This window comes from Clarias gariepinus, chromosome 4 (assembly GCF_024256425.1).
Source record: "Clarias gariepinus isolate MV-2021 ecotype Netherlands chromosome 4, CGAR_prim_01v2, whole genome shotgun sequence".
NCBI classification, from domain to species: Eukaryota; Metazoa; Chordata; class Actinopteri; order Siluriformes; family Clariidae; genus Clarias; species Clarias gariepinus.
The window spans coordinates 24,239,418-24,257,961 of NC_071103.1; the positions used below are offsets into that span (position 1 = coordinate 24,239,418).

Below are 18,544 nucleotides of genomic sequence, written 5' to 3' on the forward strand. Positions count from 1 at the left end.
GATTGATTTCAGTAATTTAATTATTATAAGATTATAAAAGGGCTTACAGCTAACGAAAACCCAAAATTTAAAAAGACCAATAAAAAAAACGCAGTAATGTTGCATGTGGTATTTAAGCACCTGACACCTGGTAGTGGTATAAAAGATTTCTAGACTAGTTTTGTAAGACACCAACAGATGGCAGCACAAGGCTGCACCTTCATTCATTATTCCGTATGGTGCGGAAGGTGCAGCCTTGTGTTGCCATCTGACAACGAGAGATCAGGAAGACCTTCAACAAACTATTTAGCAACTTCTGCAGGAAGATCATCAGAGAACATATACTACAAGATTGATGCCATTGTCAGGGTTTCATATGGAACAGTCCAGACAATCCTCATGCGTGATTTGACCATGCTCCACGTTGGTGCCAAGTTGTTCCCTGGGCTGCTGACCCAAGAGCAGAAGGAAAACCCTGTTAAAGTCTGCCAAGGCCTCCATGAGCAAGCAGGGGATGACCAGTCAATCATGTCGAGGACTATTACCAGTCATGAAACTTGGGTGCATGTAAAAGATCCTGAGACGAAGCAACGGTCTTTACAGTGGCCCATCATCTCTAAGATAGAAAAAAAATATAGGCTATATATATATAGCAGTATTGCACTCAAATATAAAAATAATTTGGAACAAAACATAAAGGCTTGGAAAAAAACATAAACATTGAGGCATGCTTAAAACTAAAACAAACATAAAGGCATGCTTAAAACAAGTTTTGTCTTGAGTATGTAAAATCGTTTAGTCTAAAAGTGAAGTTGTCTTTTCTGGATGAGGCTAAAAGCCATTTAATTAAAATGTATTTATATTTATCCTTCTATTTATCTTGAGTACCTGTTTTATCCTAATCTTGATTTAGGTGAAGTCATCTTGGGACAACAGTCAACAGTGTGTGTGTGTGTGTGTGTGTGTGTGTGGATGAGAAACACACTCTGCTACCTGCTGTGCCACCATGCAGCCCCAATAATATACACAAAAATATGTTAGAAATATTACTGTACATGATGCAACAAGTGGTTGTACAGATGCAATACTAAAAAGAGCTTTTCAAGACATTTTACACAGTTCTTTTTACCAACACACAACTTGGCTACAAGTTAATCTTGCGTGCAGAATGTACTAAGCCTGCCAAAACACTTCAATCTCTCAATTCAAATGCATTCTGCCATATTACTCGCTAATGGTGTCACCCAACATAATTTTGTCACTCATAACGCAATTATCTTAAATAAATAAACAAATCTTGGGAAAAAATTTCCAATGCAAATATGGCTGTCTGTAATGTAATCAGTTATTTATAAATCAATCATGCGGTTGCTTAGGCAGTATATGCAGTTGTCATACAACTCTGAAACACCAAAACAAAATAAAGCAGCATTTATAATATCATTTTTTAAGCAAACAAACAAACAAACACATACAGTGTATATGAAATATTTGCTAATAAATATGTACATCATTGCTAGTCAGTGTAGTTCCACACACCACAGAATTGGCCCACAAGTTCCCATCTGGGTCACACCTTATATTCTCTGTTCCTATACAACTAAGAAACTCTTTCAATATCTTATCTATCCCTGATAAATCTTTCGCAGATATTTCCTGGCATGTAGCATTCTATGCATGCAGAAGGTGATCATATACTTTCCACCTCCACAAGGAAAAGAATACCTGTATGGGGTTGAAAGGTGAAAGGAAATGTGAGATCCACCACCCCTACACCCACCCGTCCTTCGCCCACTCCTTCTTCTCCGCTTCTAGCACTCACTCCTTTGTCCTTTTATTATTATTTTTTAATTAAGTATTTTAAAAAAATAAGTTTTTTTCAGTTTTTAAATATGTGTTAATATAATATTACCTAATGAAATGTATCAAATTGTTTTGAATATTTTGCTATGTTTTGAACTTAGGTTTAACAGTTATGTTCACCTGCAAAGTTAGAAAGCTGTTTTGCTTAGTGTGGAAAAAGATTAAAAAACAAACAAACTGGGTATTATAAAAAGTTGTTTATTAAATTGTTAGCAACTATTTTAAAAACTCCAAGTTAAAATTAAAGTATATTTAGACCAAAGAGGTCATAATGTGGTTTAGGCAAATTGATAGCATTTACTCAAAGAATCTTTAAACATTTGCCCAGAACTTTTTTTTGCACAATGACTCTATTTTGAACTAGTATGAAACGTGTTATCTGTCTTACACAGCATTAAATGGATCTTGTGATTTTGCGGAGGTGGTCAGTCTGGGATGTGTGCCAGAAAAATACTTTTGAAAAATTTGTCAATCCTGAATTCTGAATTCATGTCTGTGTTATATGAAAATAATAGGTCTCATTGTCTTTCTGCGTCATGTGTGATAATATCTAAACAAAACAAAACAAAACAAAATAATGTATAAATGCCACCCCCTTGTTGTGAATAAGGGATATTACAACCAGATAAAAAAATTATTAAAAAACATGACCAGTTTGCACAACCAGTCCATGCCAAGATGGTTATATTCATGTGATGTATTTCTAATACCCACAATAAATATATATAAATATAAATATATATAATTATAAATAATATAAATATTCCACTTTTATAAATTAATATGTCACTTGGGAAATGTGCCAATAAACGATAATTATCTTTAAATCTTAATTAGACTAGTCAGTTGCTGACAGGGATTCCAACTAAGTATTTATAATCCATTAGCAAAGTGTTTAATTTTATCTGAGTGTTATTAAGCAAGACCACTATACACTGCAGAAACAATTTAACAGCACATGACACTTCTCATAAATGACTTCACACCTCTACAGTCGAGGATTCAATAAGGATTATTCTCATATCCAATCCGTGACCCTAAACATAATAAGCAGTGTATACAATAAGTGAGTGAGTTAATCTAATAAAACAGTTCTCACGGACATCAAATCCATATTGTCTAATACAGTGCTTTGAATATGTATTTAATCCTTTGACTTTTTTCTACTAATTTTCACATAAATTTTATTGCAATTATAGATCATGAATCTATATTTAAAAAAAAAGCCCACATACTGTAGATTGCAAAATTATTTTAAAAAACAAAACAAATCTTTATTTGCCAACATGTAATCACTCGGTTACTTTGAACTCCGCTATATCTTCTTAATGGTGCAACAAAAATGCTATCAGAAATCACATAATTAGTTGATTGAACATCAGAAGTGTTATATAATCAAAATATAAATACACTTACAAGTTGGGTAAAATGTAGTTCTGATAGTTTTTCAAAAAAAGACATCGTACAGCACACCAGTAAAAATATTCTTTTATTTAATGGAAAGAATATGGCAGAAGCATGATTCTGCCCAAAGAAAACTGTGTACCAAACATCAGAGGGCAAGAAGACAAAAGGGCAGAGAAGTAATCTATGGGATTTCACAGTAACAGGGGTGAATATGTATGTACTCACAAGTTCAACCCACAGCAATCATAATCAAGGCTGAATAGAAAATGATCAGAAAGGCAATCAGACCCTTTTGCCATAGAAAGCCAATGTCCAATTGTCATGCTAATTTTGCACTTTTTGTATTTACAAGCAGCTAAAAAAGGGTTCCCTCCAAACCCAAGCAGAAGGTCCATCAGCCTTGTCACTGTGAGGTAACAACTCTCACTACCCACTGTGCCATAGTGACAAAGAATTTTTATATTTTTTAAATAAAATATATCACATGCATGAACAGTTGAAAATATAACCCTGCTTTGAGTGCAGCTCATCAACTCATGATTAAGGTCTGATGCTAGTCTTTGAGCATGAGAGGCTTTTTTAGCAAAGGACATCATTATAAAGTAAGAATAAATTAGTCTCATTATACTGCATCACATTATTAAATAAACGTTTTTGTTTTTAAAGAAATAATCTGATATGATGTTTACTACACTGCAAAAAAAGGACAAAAAGTTGTGATACTTTACATAAAGGTTTCCTTAACTGACAATTTAATCCATTTGTTAACACACTATGAACTTCAGCATTAATAAACCATGTAATTAAGAAACAATAAAGTAACATCAAGGAAGTAGCAAAGCAAGTTAAAAGATAAATTTGAAAAAAACTAAGGTCTGTTTAAAAAAAAACCTTATCTTGCTTAATTAAACTAGAGGTGTAAGTTTTAAAACGTGCATCTTATACTCATTTCTAAATGTCAAAAAACATAATTAAAGTTTATATTTCATCTTATAAGAGCTTTTAATCATAGAATTATAATGGTATAAACATTGCATAAGGTGTAGATAATTGTGCCTATTTTTTATTGTTTAAAAAAAACTAGCTACTGTAATACAGGTGTTAGGTTCTTTCTTTGTGTTTTCTGTGGTGTACTAATACTGAAGTTCAAGGTGTGTTAATGTCAACTGATATTCTGAATAGTGTTAGCTGAATGAACGTTAAAGCACTACCAAAGGTTTAAATAAAGACAATGATGTGTGTACCTGTTAAATGTAAACAATTATTCATGAATGTGATGAGATTTAAAATATGGGGAGAATATGAACTCTGTATTTGCAAAATAGAAAATTAACAGGATCATTGGGACATATTTTACATGATCGCACAGAGCACCAAGATTACTATACACCATATAATAACCATATGTTTCAAATGTCAGACATGCTAGAAAACATGCACATTTGTCTAACCTTTTGTGTGTGTGTGTTTATATATATCAGTAATTGCTGTGAGGTCCGATGTGTACATGTACACGTGATTTATGATGAGTCAGCATTCTGCTAAAAGCAGCATAGCGCATATAAACCACAATCTCAAATGATGGCTGAGTTGTGGTTACTTCTGCCTCCTCAGCAATTCCACTTCATCCTGCAAACAATAATATTTTTTATAGCTGGACTGATTAGCAATTTGTGGAAGACACATAAAGACACATAAATGCTTATGGATAATGTTTGTTTTGGTTAGAATTGTTAGAAAACATAACTTCTTGTTTTCTTCTCATAATGTGTATTAATAATAACCATAGTACTGTGCAAAAGTCTTAAACCACAGCTCATTTCAAAATATTTTGCGTCAAAAGAGCCAGACAATCTTGTATTTTTAATTTATTCATCAGAAATAGTTCTCTGGGATCCATTAATGACTTTTTGGCTTCGATTTTTTGGCAAGTTTTTGGCTCTCATTTTCAGTCCAGTGCCTGTTTAGAGCAATGTTTCTTGTTTGTTTGTTTGTTTGTTTGTTTGTTTTTATGCCACATAGTGACCTATAAATCATTTAAGCATAAAAACATCTTAACACCTTAAGGCATGAACCAGTAAGAAACAGGTGCAGATGATGACAGATGATCAGGTCGGTAATTAGTATACTGGTGATGCTGAATGCTGAGTAATTGGAACAAATGAGAGGGGAAATGAGGTTGCTGCTGAGGTTGTTACATAAACAACCAGTTTTCAAATGATGTCTTTAGATACTTTGCAGCCAGTCACACTAAAACATTTGTTCCAATTTCTTGTATTTAATCTGAATAATTTAATTCAATATGAAGAAATATGAGGTGACTCAAGACTGTTGTAGAATACTGTACATTTTAATTTAAAAAGTGAACAGTTTAATAGCGATTGGAACATACAGTAAATGTTCATAGTTTGGCAATAATGTAATATAACTAAGTACCATCTAAATATCTAAAGTTTATGCAAAATATTTTGACCTTAATCCAGAAATCTACTTACCTGTAATCTTGTTCGTTTGCTTTTCTCCTCATTTAACTCATTTTTAAGTTCCTTCATGTCAGTTCTGTGTTAAGAATAACAGCATTTATTCACTACATAATCTATTTACTGCTGTGTGGTATTGCAGATCTACAATCTTGTGGTTACTTTTGCTAGTCTAATGGTGATACTTACTCATGTCGCGTTTTGAACAGTTCCATTTCCATGCGCAGTTCTTTAAGTTCAGCTAGAATCTGCTCCAGCATCGGTTTCTTCTCCTGGACCTCTGCTGGTTTTGTCTCTGTCTGAGTGGGATAGTGAGGTGTTAAAGTAGTGGAGGTCATGTTGTTGACAGAATAGAGATAGAAAACACCCTCCACTTTGTTTTTAAAGATTATCAGCTAACCCTTGCACATTTAGCATAAGCACACAATCAGATTATGTTAAAACATATTTAGTGTACACAAAAGGCTTTTTCATAATAAAGATGACAGATGAGCTTTAACATTAATGTTACATATTTTGAGCTCTTTGATATTAACTGAAAGTCTCTGCAAGTCCTGTCCACTAGCCTCCATTTCATAATCATTTTCTCTGCAGTCATTAGATCTCTTGTTTTGCTTAAAAAAATTTTTGATTCCAAACCTTGGGAGAAACTGTATGATTTTTATCAGCTCCATCTGTTTCTGTTACTGCTGATGCTTCATTTTTGTTGCTGTCACTGGACGCCTTTAAAGAAAGATAAGGGATGAGTCACATTTCCACCAGATGTAAATTTGAAGTCTAGTTCTATGAAAAAAAAAATTTCACTAAAGTGAGACAACAAATTTTTTCCAGTTCTGAGAAAAACCAATTACTTGCACTCCCCTGACAGAAAGTAAACTTTTTCTTGATCATAACACACTTAATTAATTCGTATTAATGGGACTCGACTGTTATGAATGCTTTCTTCAATAAGTAATAATTTAGCCATGTGGTAAATGACAACAAATGACAGTTTAATGTGTACAGAAAACACTTACAGGTGTGTGTGATGGTGGTCTCCTCTGTGGAGGTTTTGCTCTGCTGGCTGTTGGGTGGTTAAGTTTAGCAGAAGACACATCAACTCCATCAAATTGGTCTGAATCTTTTGGTTTACTGTCTGTAGGTTTTGGTGACACAGGAGACTGGTCATCACTCGGCCTAAAAAAATGCATCTTTTAATACAACATATAATACATATACTGAAAGATAAGTTTAATGTTCATGGTGTGCGTACATAAAGTGGTAAAACAAACCAGAGAAAAGTTTTCCATGAATGCACTTATTCTAATGTGCTAGTGTTTATTTAGTAGCAACTTCTTTTCAGTGACAAGCTGCATACTCTAAAGCTATTAATAAATTGATTAAATAAAGTTTTTTTTTTTTTTTTTAAAGGCATTGTAAACATATTAATATTTTGAATCATTCTGCAAGGATATGCATGTTTTTACATCTATGGATGTTTTGAGTATCTTGTTATAGTTTTTCTTTATATATATATATATATATATATATATATATATATATATATATATATATATATATATATATATATAATTGTCAAAATTGTGCACATGATCTATTTGTATGATCTACTTGTAAAGTATTTATTTTCTGGTAAATCACACAGGGCATGTCAAATGGATTTAAGTCCGGACATTGACTAGGTCACTCTGAAACCTTTTTCATTTGAGCCATTGAGAGGTGGACTTGCTGTTGTGTTTTAGATCACGCTTGAACTTGAGACCACAAACTGATGGCAATCTTCTGGTCTCTATTTTCTGGTAGAGCACAGAATTCATGGCTCCATTAATTGTGGCAAATCATCCAGGCCCTAAAGCAGCCCATGACCATTACACTACCACCACCATGTTTGACTGTTGATATGATGCCTTTTTAATGAAATGCTACACCAGATGTAATGGGACACACACCTTCCAAAAAGTTCCACCGTTTCAAAATAACGTTTGTCTCATCAGTACACAGCATATTTACCCAAAAGTCTAAGGGTGAGATGACCCTTTGTGTTCTTTTTGGTCAACAGTGGCTTTCACCTTGGAAATTACTCTCCAATGGGTGTAATTTTTGCCCAGTCTCTTTCTTAATGCTGAACAATGAAACGTGAGCTTAACTGAGGCAAATGAGGCCTGCAATCCTTTAGTTGTTGTTCTTGTTTTTTTTTTATGAGCTCCTGGATGAGACATGTTTTGCTCCTGGGAGTAATTTTGGTAGGCTGGCCCCTCCCGGGAAGATTCACCACTGTTCCAAGTTTCCTCCATTTTGCGCATAAGGGCCCTTACCATGGTTCACTGGAGTCCCATAGCCTTAGAAATTGCTTGGTAACCCTTTCCAGGCTAATACATAAGTTCTTAAATTTCTTTAGATCATATTGCTTTTTGAGATCTTTTAGCGTGCTTCAATAGGTTCTATTTAAGTGATTTCTCGATTCAACAGGTCTGGCAGAAATTAGGCCTGGGTATGGCCTGGGCTTTTTTTCTGTAAAAATTTTTTTTTTTTTTTTAACAGCATCTTGTATTTACTCAGGTTATAATTGTGTAATGTTAAAATTTGTTTGATGATCTTATTCATTAGCGTGACAAATAAGCAAAAAAAAAATTCAGGGAGGGGTCAGATACTTTTTTAGAGCACTGTATGAAAACTAACTGGGGAGCATAAAGACCAACATGTATTTTCTGCAATAAGCTTATTGAACTACTGTTAATGCTCGGAGGACAGCACCATCTAACCTCTTCCACATACTGTACATGAGCTCTCTTACAACTTGTGGCATATATGAAAACAAAGAACCAGAAAAACCTGTATACTTGCTTATTTTTAAAATCATCTAGTTCTTATTAATGCAAGGCAAATAAAAAAAGCTAAAGATAAATGTATAATCTTGTAGGTTTGATATATTAATTAGTTTCTTCTTCTGGCTACTCCTGTTAGGGATCGTCACCTTGGACCATCTGCTCCAGATAAATCACCTTGCGATGATTTTACATCTGCATCCAGACACAAACCTGCTTATTTCATCCAGAGAGTGCATTGTACACCATAATGAGAGATTGAAAGTGTGCTGTATACCATTATGGCTGGGATTCCCCACCAGGGAACCAAACCCTAGTCTTCCAAAAGATAGGCAGATATGCTACCAAAGTATTCATGGCACAATGTATTGAGTATATACATACAGGGCATTGAAATCAAACCGGGACTTCTGATGAAATTTTGTGAATGAAGGTGTAAAACATAAAATGTAAATTAACAATTACATTTTCTTAGCTACAGTTAAACATTTGAATAGTGCAAACATTTTAAAGAAGGCTGAAAATTCATGAAGGACGATCCTGGCTAAGGTGGCTCGGAGTCCACTGCAGTGGTTCTTGTGAACAACATAAACACCACTTGCACATTACTGGAACTCAGCTAAGAGTTATTGCCACATCGCCAGTACAGTCAACTTCAATATGTGATGTCATTAAAGGAGTTCCTAGGAGGCATTTCTGACTGGGGAGCAGACAGTCTGATCATGACATGAAAATAAAATATTTTGTACTGCAAAGAGGAATTCCAAGTTGATTTATGTAACTTTGCTAAATATATTGACTTACTTGGATGCAGGTTTATATGGTTTGTCTTTAACTGGAGGTGGTGGGGCTTTAAACAAACCAGGCAGCTTTATTTTACCAGGAACATCAATTCTGAGATCTTTGGCTTCTGACTTCTCATCTGTTCACAGAAATAAATAATGTGATTGCTCTTTGTGAAATAGAAGCAAGTTTCATGACTATTATATTTCTCTCTCTTCTTTCTGCCTATGCTGAAGATGTGATTTGTTAGCATTAATTATGTATCTGCATTGACTGTATATCTGGAAAATAAATTATGAAAATGAAAACATCCATTTGGGGACAAATGTTTTTATGGACAATAAATATGTATATAAGGCTGTATATACATATTAATATGTATACATTTATTAGTGTATAACTTTACAGTTATTTTTTTTCTTATAATAGAATTATGAAAACAAGCATACATTTATTCCAAGAGAAATTCTCTTACCTTTGTTTTCTGACTTTTTGCTTGCCTCAGTGCTGCCTTTATCCATTCCAGAAGGTTGTTTTACTATCATACCAAAAGAGAGATATTAGTGTGAAAAGAGCTGCATAATAGCATGATTAAGCATAAACGCTATAAGCCATTTAACGTTTTTTGGCAAACAGCATTAAACTGAAAAACTAGATGTTTGAACCATTTTCAAACGGCATGGGGTGCATGCAAGGGGTCTCCAAATAGCATGGGAATGTCAGAAAGCCTGACCGAGAAACCGGCCCACTGTTTCCTGTTTATTCTTAAATTTATCTTAACCCTTTAAAGTCTCATTTTATGATTCAATATTTCATTTTAAGTTATTTAAACTAACAAAGATTATAAAATGAGATATGACATATAAGAAAATTACATATACCTCCACAAGGTATATGTCTACATGTAGTTAATTAATGGTCCCAGTAAAGTCACTGGGGGTGGGGGATCAGGGATAGACAGGTCCTGGGAATTTAAACCAGGAGTCTGTGTTTTTATTTTATTTATTGATTTTTTTATTAGGCTGGGAAATGTTTAAACCGCTGCAAATCATTTTGCACTTAATGATAGCTTATGTACAGCTAATGAGTGATTTAACGTCCACTGTTCATTTGTATTCAACACTACTGGTAGCTATTTTGCTAAAAAGTTAGACCAGAAAGGTGAAATTACTTAAGGAAACTATGTGACACTTGCCACATTCATAAAACTGTGTAACTCTACTCATAATTGTTTTAGATCTGGTATGCATTAGCGACACTGCAACAATGCCAAGTATTCCAATTTAATGGTCATTGACAATTCTTGGGTTCCGTTAAAAATCTTCCCTCCACTTAACTTTGGTGATTTTATTTGTTTATTTGGGAAATATATTTTTGCTTAATAATGTGCATAAATTATTAATTTTTTTTTTCATTCTTCCTAAATATAAAAAAAGTGCTTGATACATATGCACAAATTATTTTTTGTCATATCATCAGATAAGTACACCATGTGTCATTACCATGAATGTTGCAACATCTTAGTATTTTAACAATGTTTTTGCAAAATCTCATCAAATAAGTTATACATTCAGGTTAAACGCAAAAAAATTATTTTAAATTGACAAGGAAGTACTTCACACCATCATTTTTCTAATGAAAGTGCATTTGTTAGATTTATTCATAAAATATCAAAGATAAAATACCATTTAGAAGTACAGGGCATATTTCATTCATTGCGATGTCTTAACCAAGTTACATTAAAATAGTAAGAGTTAGGCATTGAATTGAAAAGAGGGAAAAAATATCTTGCAAAAAGTCAGACTGTACATACCCTCTTAAAGAAATCAAAATCTTGGTTCCAGCATCTGCTCTGACATTCTAAAGGTAAAGATGCCTGTAAATGCATCTTGTAACCTACAGTATACTCAGATAATATGACCTCAAACAGGCCTACAACTTCCTGTCATGTGTCACTATCCTGTGAACTGCTTCAGCAAAGATATTCAGAATTTATCAGAATGCAGGAAATGCTGTTTTGTTTACTGGTGCACTGTTGTCATGTTGCAGAAATATGTAATAATTATAATAAAAATAATAAAAAGAAGAATTTGAAATACAAGTAAATTTAAATACATTGTTTATCATATAAAGTCACAGGTGTTCTTAGCAATTTTTAAGCTTATCATCATAAAAAAACACTTCCTGTACACTTCCTGTACCTTCCAAGGTTGTGTCAGCTTGTAATGAGCATTTCACATCCTTTCTTTTTTTTTCTTTTGAGAAACTGTCAAGTGTCTTAAAATATATTAGGTTACATTAACTATTGGCTGTAAATATTTCCTGTAAATAGCATCTAAAATGCATATAAATATTTTATATTTAGATAAAAAGAAAAAGACATATCTTCTTCAGATCCTACTTAATAATAATAATTAAAAAAACAAGTCACCACTTTTAATGTTATTTATAATTATTTAGACTTACCAGATGAAATTTTTAATTTAATTTAAAAGAAAACTAAATGAGCTGATATTTATAAAATAAACTGGAGGTATATGTAGCTAGAAATAAAACTTTTACTGGTTCAGGCTCAACAGCTCAGCAAACTATGAGTGAGTGATTATGATTGATGGTCTAGTTTGAGTTCTTATTTATGTACTTATTAATTATATTAAGACATACTGTATGTGGTTCATGTATATTATATCATGTAATATTGTCTTCATATTGTATCATGTATTGTTTATATATATAAATAACTGACATTCAATGACAAATCTTTGTAGTCTTTGAATTGAATACAACACTAACACCCTACATATAAAGACATTTCTAAAGTTAATCAAAATATTAACTTTGTCACAACACTCAACATGATTGACTGTCTTCAACATTAGTAATAACTAAAAAAAAAAAAAAAAAAACTCCATGACGACATGTGCTACCAGAGCAGCTGTTTAGATGTATTATCATTGTCTTACCTGAATGCTTTTCTGTGCCACGTCTCACTGGTGGTTGGCTTTTACCCTAACAAGGGAAAGACAAAATGCATTTAGAAACTATTTTGGTTTAATGCTCTTTCCATAGTGGAAACAGTTTGTTACTGACTTCTGCCTTCCTTTTAACAGATGTCGCTGATTCATTCCCGTTAGACACATTTAAAATGACAGGAAAAAATGCAATCACAGAAAATCATGGTAAAGCTGAGTAAACTCAAACTAGTGGCAAACATCTTTTACTTGCCATAGAAATGTAATGTATGACTTGGGTATGTATGACTCTATAAAGCATAAACTTTGATAAAAACCTAGAAAAAAAATGTTAAAACACTCCCATTTTCCCACACATAATAGTGTGAGAAGTTCACCACCCACTCACTTGGAGATCTTCCATTGGGATTATCATGACAAAGTTGTCAGGGAAGAAGCCCCTTCGCCCATTTAGTTCGCCTTCCCACCATCCCTCGTCACCACTGGCCTGCAATGAAGAGGAAGAAAAAGTAAACAAAAACTCAGAAAACATTTTTTAAAGAAGTATAATCAAAATAGTCTACAATAGTCTACAATCATTGATGTATTGGAGTACATTGAGAAATAACAAATGAGGCCATCAAAGAGCAGGGTTTATCTAATGTTCCCACTACATATTGTTTGCCATAAGTCTTGTGTACCTACAGACAAATTTGTTAGAATGAATGAATCACCAAGGAATCCAGTGCCAGAGATCCTGACTAAGGTTGAGATAACACACTGGCGAGTGCATGTACAGTCCAAAGTAACTGCAGCTAATGCAAAAACTCCCCCTGAAAGCAAGGTTAATCTAAGCGTATCCAAATGTTAAAAGGCGTGGCTTTTATACACTTAGTGGCAATAAAAGTGAAGAAAGCAAACATTCACAGGCTCCTACACAACCAAAGAAACAAAGACGTTGTGCCAGAATACAATTTTAGTTCATTATAAAATGGACAATTCAGTCAGCAAGTTCAATGCTTCTAAAATGTGTATGTATTAGTTTAAATAAAGACAATATTGTGGGCCTAAACAAAAGGCACTTGATTTTATACATACGTATATATACCAATCAGCCATAACATTAAACACTATCAATTATATACCAATAAACTGGTGACAGGATCAGGGGCACCCAAGGCTAGTTTTTGTAGGCAGATCCCACACAAAAACCAATGCAGCACAAACTGCTGAAAAGATCCATGCTGGCCACAATAAAAAGGCACCAGAACACCCAGTGCACCACAGGCCACTGTGTAGTCCAAGGCTGATGACCCGACCTCTAAATTCTTCAGATCCTAATCTAATCAAGCACCCGGTATGCACCGGACAAACAAGTCCATGCCTCGTACCCAAAAAACACTGCATCCTGCAGAGGCATGTCTGAGGGGCCAGAGCTACCATGGTGGTACAAGAGGAACCTAAAACCTAGGTGATTTTAATGATAATGGTTTTAATGAAATGGCTGATCTGTGCATATATACAAACATACATCCAGTTGAAATTAGACATTTCTATAGACCTAAGCCAAAAACATTTTTTTTGTTTACAAAACAAGTAAAGTTTGCATAAACTTAGTGATATTTGGTAATATTGCCTTTAAATTTTTTAACTTGGTCAAACATTTCGGGTAGCCTTCCACAACTTTTTACTCCACAATGTTAGACCATTCCTCCTGACAAAACATGTGTAACAGAGGTTTGTAGGCCTCTTTGCTCACATATGCTTTTTCGGTTCTGTCCACAAATTTTCTATGCAAAGTCAACTTTATTGTTGCCTTAACACAAATTAAGACTATTGGATTAAAGCCAGGGGCAATTCAATATCTCAACTTTATTGTCCTTAAGACATTTCCCCACAACTGTGGAAGTATGCTTGGGGGTCATTGCCTATTTTGAAGAACCATTTAAAACCAAGCTTTAACTTTCTGGCTGTTGGCATGAGATGCTTCAGTATATCCACATAATCTTTTTTTCTCTTGATGTCATCTATTATGTGCAGTGCACCAGTCTTTCCTGGAGCAAGGCACCACCCACAACATGGGGATCTAGAATGGTACTCTTTGACTTCCAAGTCACTTGCTTTTTCCTACGGATAATGATAGTCATTAGGGTAAACGGTTAAAGCTTTTGTTTTATCAGACCAGAGTTCTGAGATTCATTTCTACTTTTTATACTAAAGTATGTGGTTCCTTCCTGAATGGTATGATGGTTGCATGGTCCCATGGTATTTATATTGAGCCTAAAGGTAGGCCTTTAAACACATCCACAGGTGAACCTCCAGTTGACACAAATTATCTCAATGAGCCTATTGACCATGATTTTAAAATTATAAAAAAAAAAAAAAAAAATACACAGTCAGTTGAGGGTATGAAAAAATAGTGAGATAATCTATTTGTAAATAACTGTTAAAAAATTACATGCATCATGCATAAAGAAGATGTCTTAACTGACTTGCCAAAACTATAGTTTAACATGAAATCTGTGGAGTGGTTAAAAGAAAAAAAATTCAAATATATTATTATTATTATTATTATTATTATTATTGTTGTTATTATTATTATTATTATTATTATTATTATTATATTTTTCAAAATGATAACCAAAATATATGTAAACATCTGACTTCAGCTGTTAATAGATAGAGCAAGATAGTAATGTAATCGGTTAAATCCAACTTTGATTTCTGACCTTGTTGATGATGGTGACAATGTCTCCCTTCTTTAGATCTAGTTCATCTTCAGCATTTCCCGTATAGTCAAACATAACTTGGCAACATTCTTTTACTGTTAAACAACACAAACAGGAATTTCTAGTGTATCAAGCTAGACAACACTGTGATGGTGCACCAAATTATTAACTGTAAACATATTAGCTTGTTAGTCACGGAAGGAGGAAAAATTGTGTCAGATATAATACATCAAATGCATTTGGATTCCAGACTGAGATTCCTTATAATTAAGAAGCACTGGTTAATAGGGAATAGTTTATGAATAGAATTCAAGCTAATACCCCAGTGGTATGAGGTAATTCTTTAGGGCATCCCTGACTGCACTACCCAACAGTTTTCAGAATACACCTATGGAGTTACATTTTTCATGCTTACGTGATTGAGTCATCAGAACTGGACGAACAGGATTACAGAAAATGTACAACCTAGATGGTATTTTAGATTTTACTTACTGTTTGTCTTTTTACGTATACTTGCTCTTTGCTGGATTGCTTCCTGTAATAAACAATACATATTCAATAAATGTATTTTCACAGGTTCTTCTCAACAGTTTCTTCTCAACAGTGCTACAGTGTGCTGTACCTCTTTGCTGAAGATGGCATCAGAGAGTTTAGCTCTGCTTTTCACATCTGCAAATCACAAAAAAATAAATAAGGTAATAGAATGTAGCAGCTTGTTGATTTTTTATTTTTAAAAGGTATGAAGTACCTTAACTACGGGATATTGCATTTAATGTTAAAAACTGTTACCAAACCTTTTGGACAGACAAAAATTTCTTTTACAAAGTTTGATGGAAAAGCTCCTATTTTTCCACCCTTTTTCCCCATCCACCATCCATCTTCAATCTGTAAGCAGATTCACAAGCAGGCCAGGAATGGCATTAAAACATTAAGATTTAGCACCATTACAAAATCAAAGTCCAATAATATCATTTAGTTGTACCCAAATGTTTTGGCACATACATATGCTAACAATATAATAATGCTGATTATACAAGGTTACTCTGCTTAGGTGAGGGTTTTCCAGTTTTCTAACACCTTCCCCACACACGTACTTGTGTGTGTGTGTGTGTGTGTGTGTGTGTGTGTGTGTGTGTGTGTGTGTGGGTGTGTGTTGCATCTATGGTGTATTTCTTCCTTGAGCGCTCGATGCTTCAGTTACACCATGACTCAGACCAGGATAAATTGGATATTGAAAATTTGTTTAATAAATTATGTATAATCATATAACCATCACTAATTTAAAGAGCAGTTGTTTAGTGACCTGACTGGCGACATTCAATCACATTGTAAAATTATGTGATGGATAGACTGCAGGAGATAACAAAATAGTAAATTAAAGAATTAAGAACCATACTTTGCTATAGGACATCTTTAGAGAAGCATGTTACAACCTACCTCTTTGATGATCTCTATGGTTTCTCCAACAACTAGTTCTAGCTCATCTTGGTGCATTGGTGCATAGGTGTAAATCACTTCACATTTCCTGCACTGTTCCTTCATCACCTTTGCTGAAATGTTAAATATTCAGAAAAATTATTACCAGACAGAGAAACACTCAAAGAGCTTGCCACATGACAGTGGACCTTATAGAATTGTTTGTTCACTTAAGTGACACGTTTTCTGCTGTCGTAAAAGGATGTGGTCTAAGTGTTGTCATGTTATCACGGCATAAGTTCCTGACCTACTAAATGCTTAAGAGTTTTGTTGCGGCTAAACCTAAAAAGAATACTGTAAAAAGTTCATACTTTTTCTCAGGCTTCGTGGCTCCCTCTTACTGTCTCCTTTTAAGTGAACAGGCACCTCCTGAGGAGACAGAAATTGGACATTAGCAGGCAAGAATTCAAAAAGAGCTAAACAAAAAGTAGTTCAGACCTTGACAAAGTTAGCAGGGAAGATGCCCTTCTTTCCGCAATGCTCTCCTTCTAGCCAGCCCTCCTCACTGGACATGGTCACATTCTTCACCACATCACCAGCACGAATTGTCATCTCATCCCCCATCGTTCCCTCAAAATCTAAAAGCACCAGCACCTCTGAGATAGACAGGAGTATGGAGAATTCATTAGTCCATCAGTAGAAGTACTAATAATTAACTTTGCATAATGCTAAAGCTAATTTTACTGCTGATGTCATTGCTGTAACTGCTATTGTAGTAAAATACGATGTAATCTTTTTTGCTGCCTACTTAAGGCCTTAGTCAATATGTTGAATATATGCTTTTTAGTTGTAGCCTGTGCACCAATGTATTAAATTATGTTATTTTATTAGCCAAATCAAAACAGGTCTGTGTTAAAGCTGACTTTGCTTGCACAGTAATGTGTTTCAACAGGCCAGAAGGTATGTGGTATGTGGTATGTAAGGTGGAGTTGCACTCTGGATTTTAACTGCACTAGCTGTAGTCTTATCTGCAAGGACTTTACAGGCAATTATTTTACATATAAAGTGAACTTAACAATATAACAAATATGTTCTCTGCTGCCATGTTATTAAATCACAGTAGGGAAATACAGTATCCATTCTTAGAGTCACTTGGAGAGGGGAAAGTCAACAATCTTAGTAAACGTGTGTGTTGCACCTCCACAGAACAGACTAAAAGTTCTCACTTAAAAAGAATTTTCTGTACTCAAACAAATCACAAACAAAGGATTTTAGTTTTGTTTTTTGTTTTTTTTATTATGAAAATTATAGTATAGCCATAATGGTGTTAATACAAAATTAGAGATTCATTTCTAAACTACTTTATACAGAAATACTTTTAAATGTTTGTTATTTTTAAGCCAGTTGTTAAAGGCTTTTTATATGCATTATTACTTTTTTGGTTATCACTTAAGATTAATTACTTTTTGACAGATTATCACAACACACAAAATTACTTACACAGAAACACATTATGGAGTTAACATATAACACATAACTGACTATTTTTCCTTTAACTATATTGGAACAAGTTTAAAAAGAAGAGCTCTTCATTTTTTTATTCATTTTAAATTGTGCTGTATATTATTCTTAATATCTACAATCTCAACAGCAAAATTAAAACTATACACGTTTGTTAGCCGTATTGCATATTTTACTAACTCCTTGTCTATGTATTGCATACAGTATAGAAATAGCTATACCACTCTATGCGAACACAAGAAGAATCCTTTTAAATTATTTCATTCATAAAAGGTTCAAAGACTTACCCATTACACTTAATGTTTGTCAGTCCTCCCACTTAGATTCAGTAGACTCTGGAACTGGCAGAACCTCGTATGTTGTGAAATTACTAGTCCCAATAGGCCGAGCTACACAAACGCAGAAAAGGCAGGTTCAATCCTCCTTTTTTTAGTTAAATATTAACTCTGCAGCAGTCTTCTAAGCTAGTCATGACAAGCTAGAAGACGTGATTGTGTATGTGTATATGCACAAGAGAAAGAGAGAGAGAGAGATTAAGGAAGAGAGACAAACAAGTAAAACAGGTTTCTGCTGGTATAAGTATATGAAGT

At 33.9% G+C, this 18,544-nt stretch overlaps 1 protein-coding gene across 1 annotated transcript; it reads right to left on the minus strand.

Annotated features, from left to right (window-relative positions):
• Positions 1-3,318: 3,318 nt before the first annotated feature.
• sh3d21 (SH3 domain containing 21) lies at positions 3,319-18,448 on the minus strand. Its single transcript, XM_053495381.1, has 17 exons — positions 18,242-18,448; positions 16,932-17,089; positions 16,805-16,862; positions 16,455-16,567; positions 15,812-15,902; positions 15,640-15,686; positions 15,510-15,552; positions 15,018-15,112; positions 12,698-12,796; positions 12,301-12,346; positions 9,813-9,875; positions 9,359-9,476; positions 6,746-6,905; positions 6,369-6,452; positions 5,919-6,028; positions 5,745-5,808; positions 3,319-4,878 (listed from the first exon to the last, which is right to left on the minus strand). Exons 1-17 carry the CDS (start codon positions 18,243-18,245, stop codon positions 4,846-4,848), a joined length of 1,386 nt encoding a protein of 461 aa, XP_053351356.1. The 5' UTR covers positions 18,246-18,448; the 3' UTR covers positions 3,319-4,845.
• Positions 18,449-18,544: the final 96 nt, after the last annotated feature.

Bases quoted from the DNA above. Each gene is read 5' to 3' on its own strand.
- sh3d21 (XM_053495381.1), bottom strand. The intron at 12,797-15,017 runs GTCAGAAATCAA...TCTTCATTGCAG, and splicing joins TTGTCACCATCATCAACAAG to GCCAGTGGTGACGAGGGATG. The intron at 9,876-12,300 runs GTAAGACAATGA...TTGGTATGATAG, and splicing joins TGGCACAGAAAAGCATTCAG to TAAAACAACCTTCTGGAATG.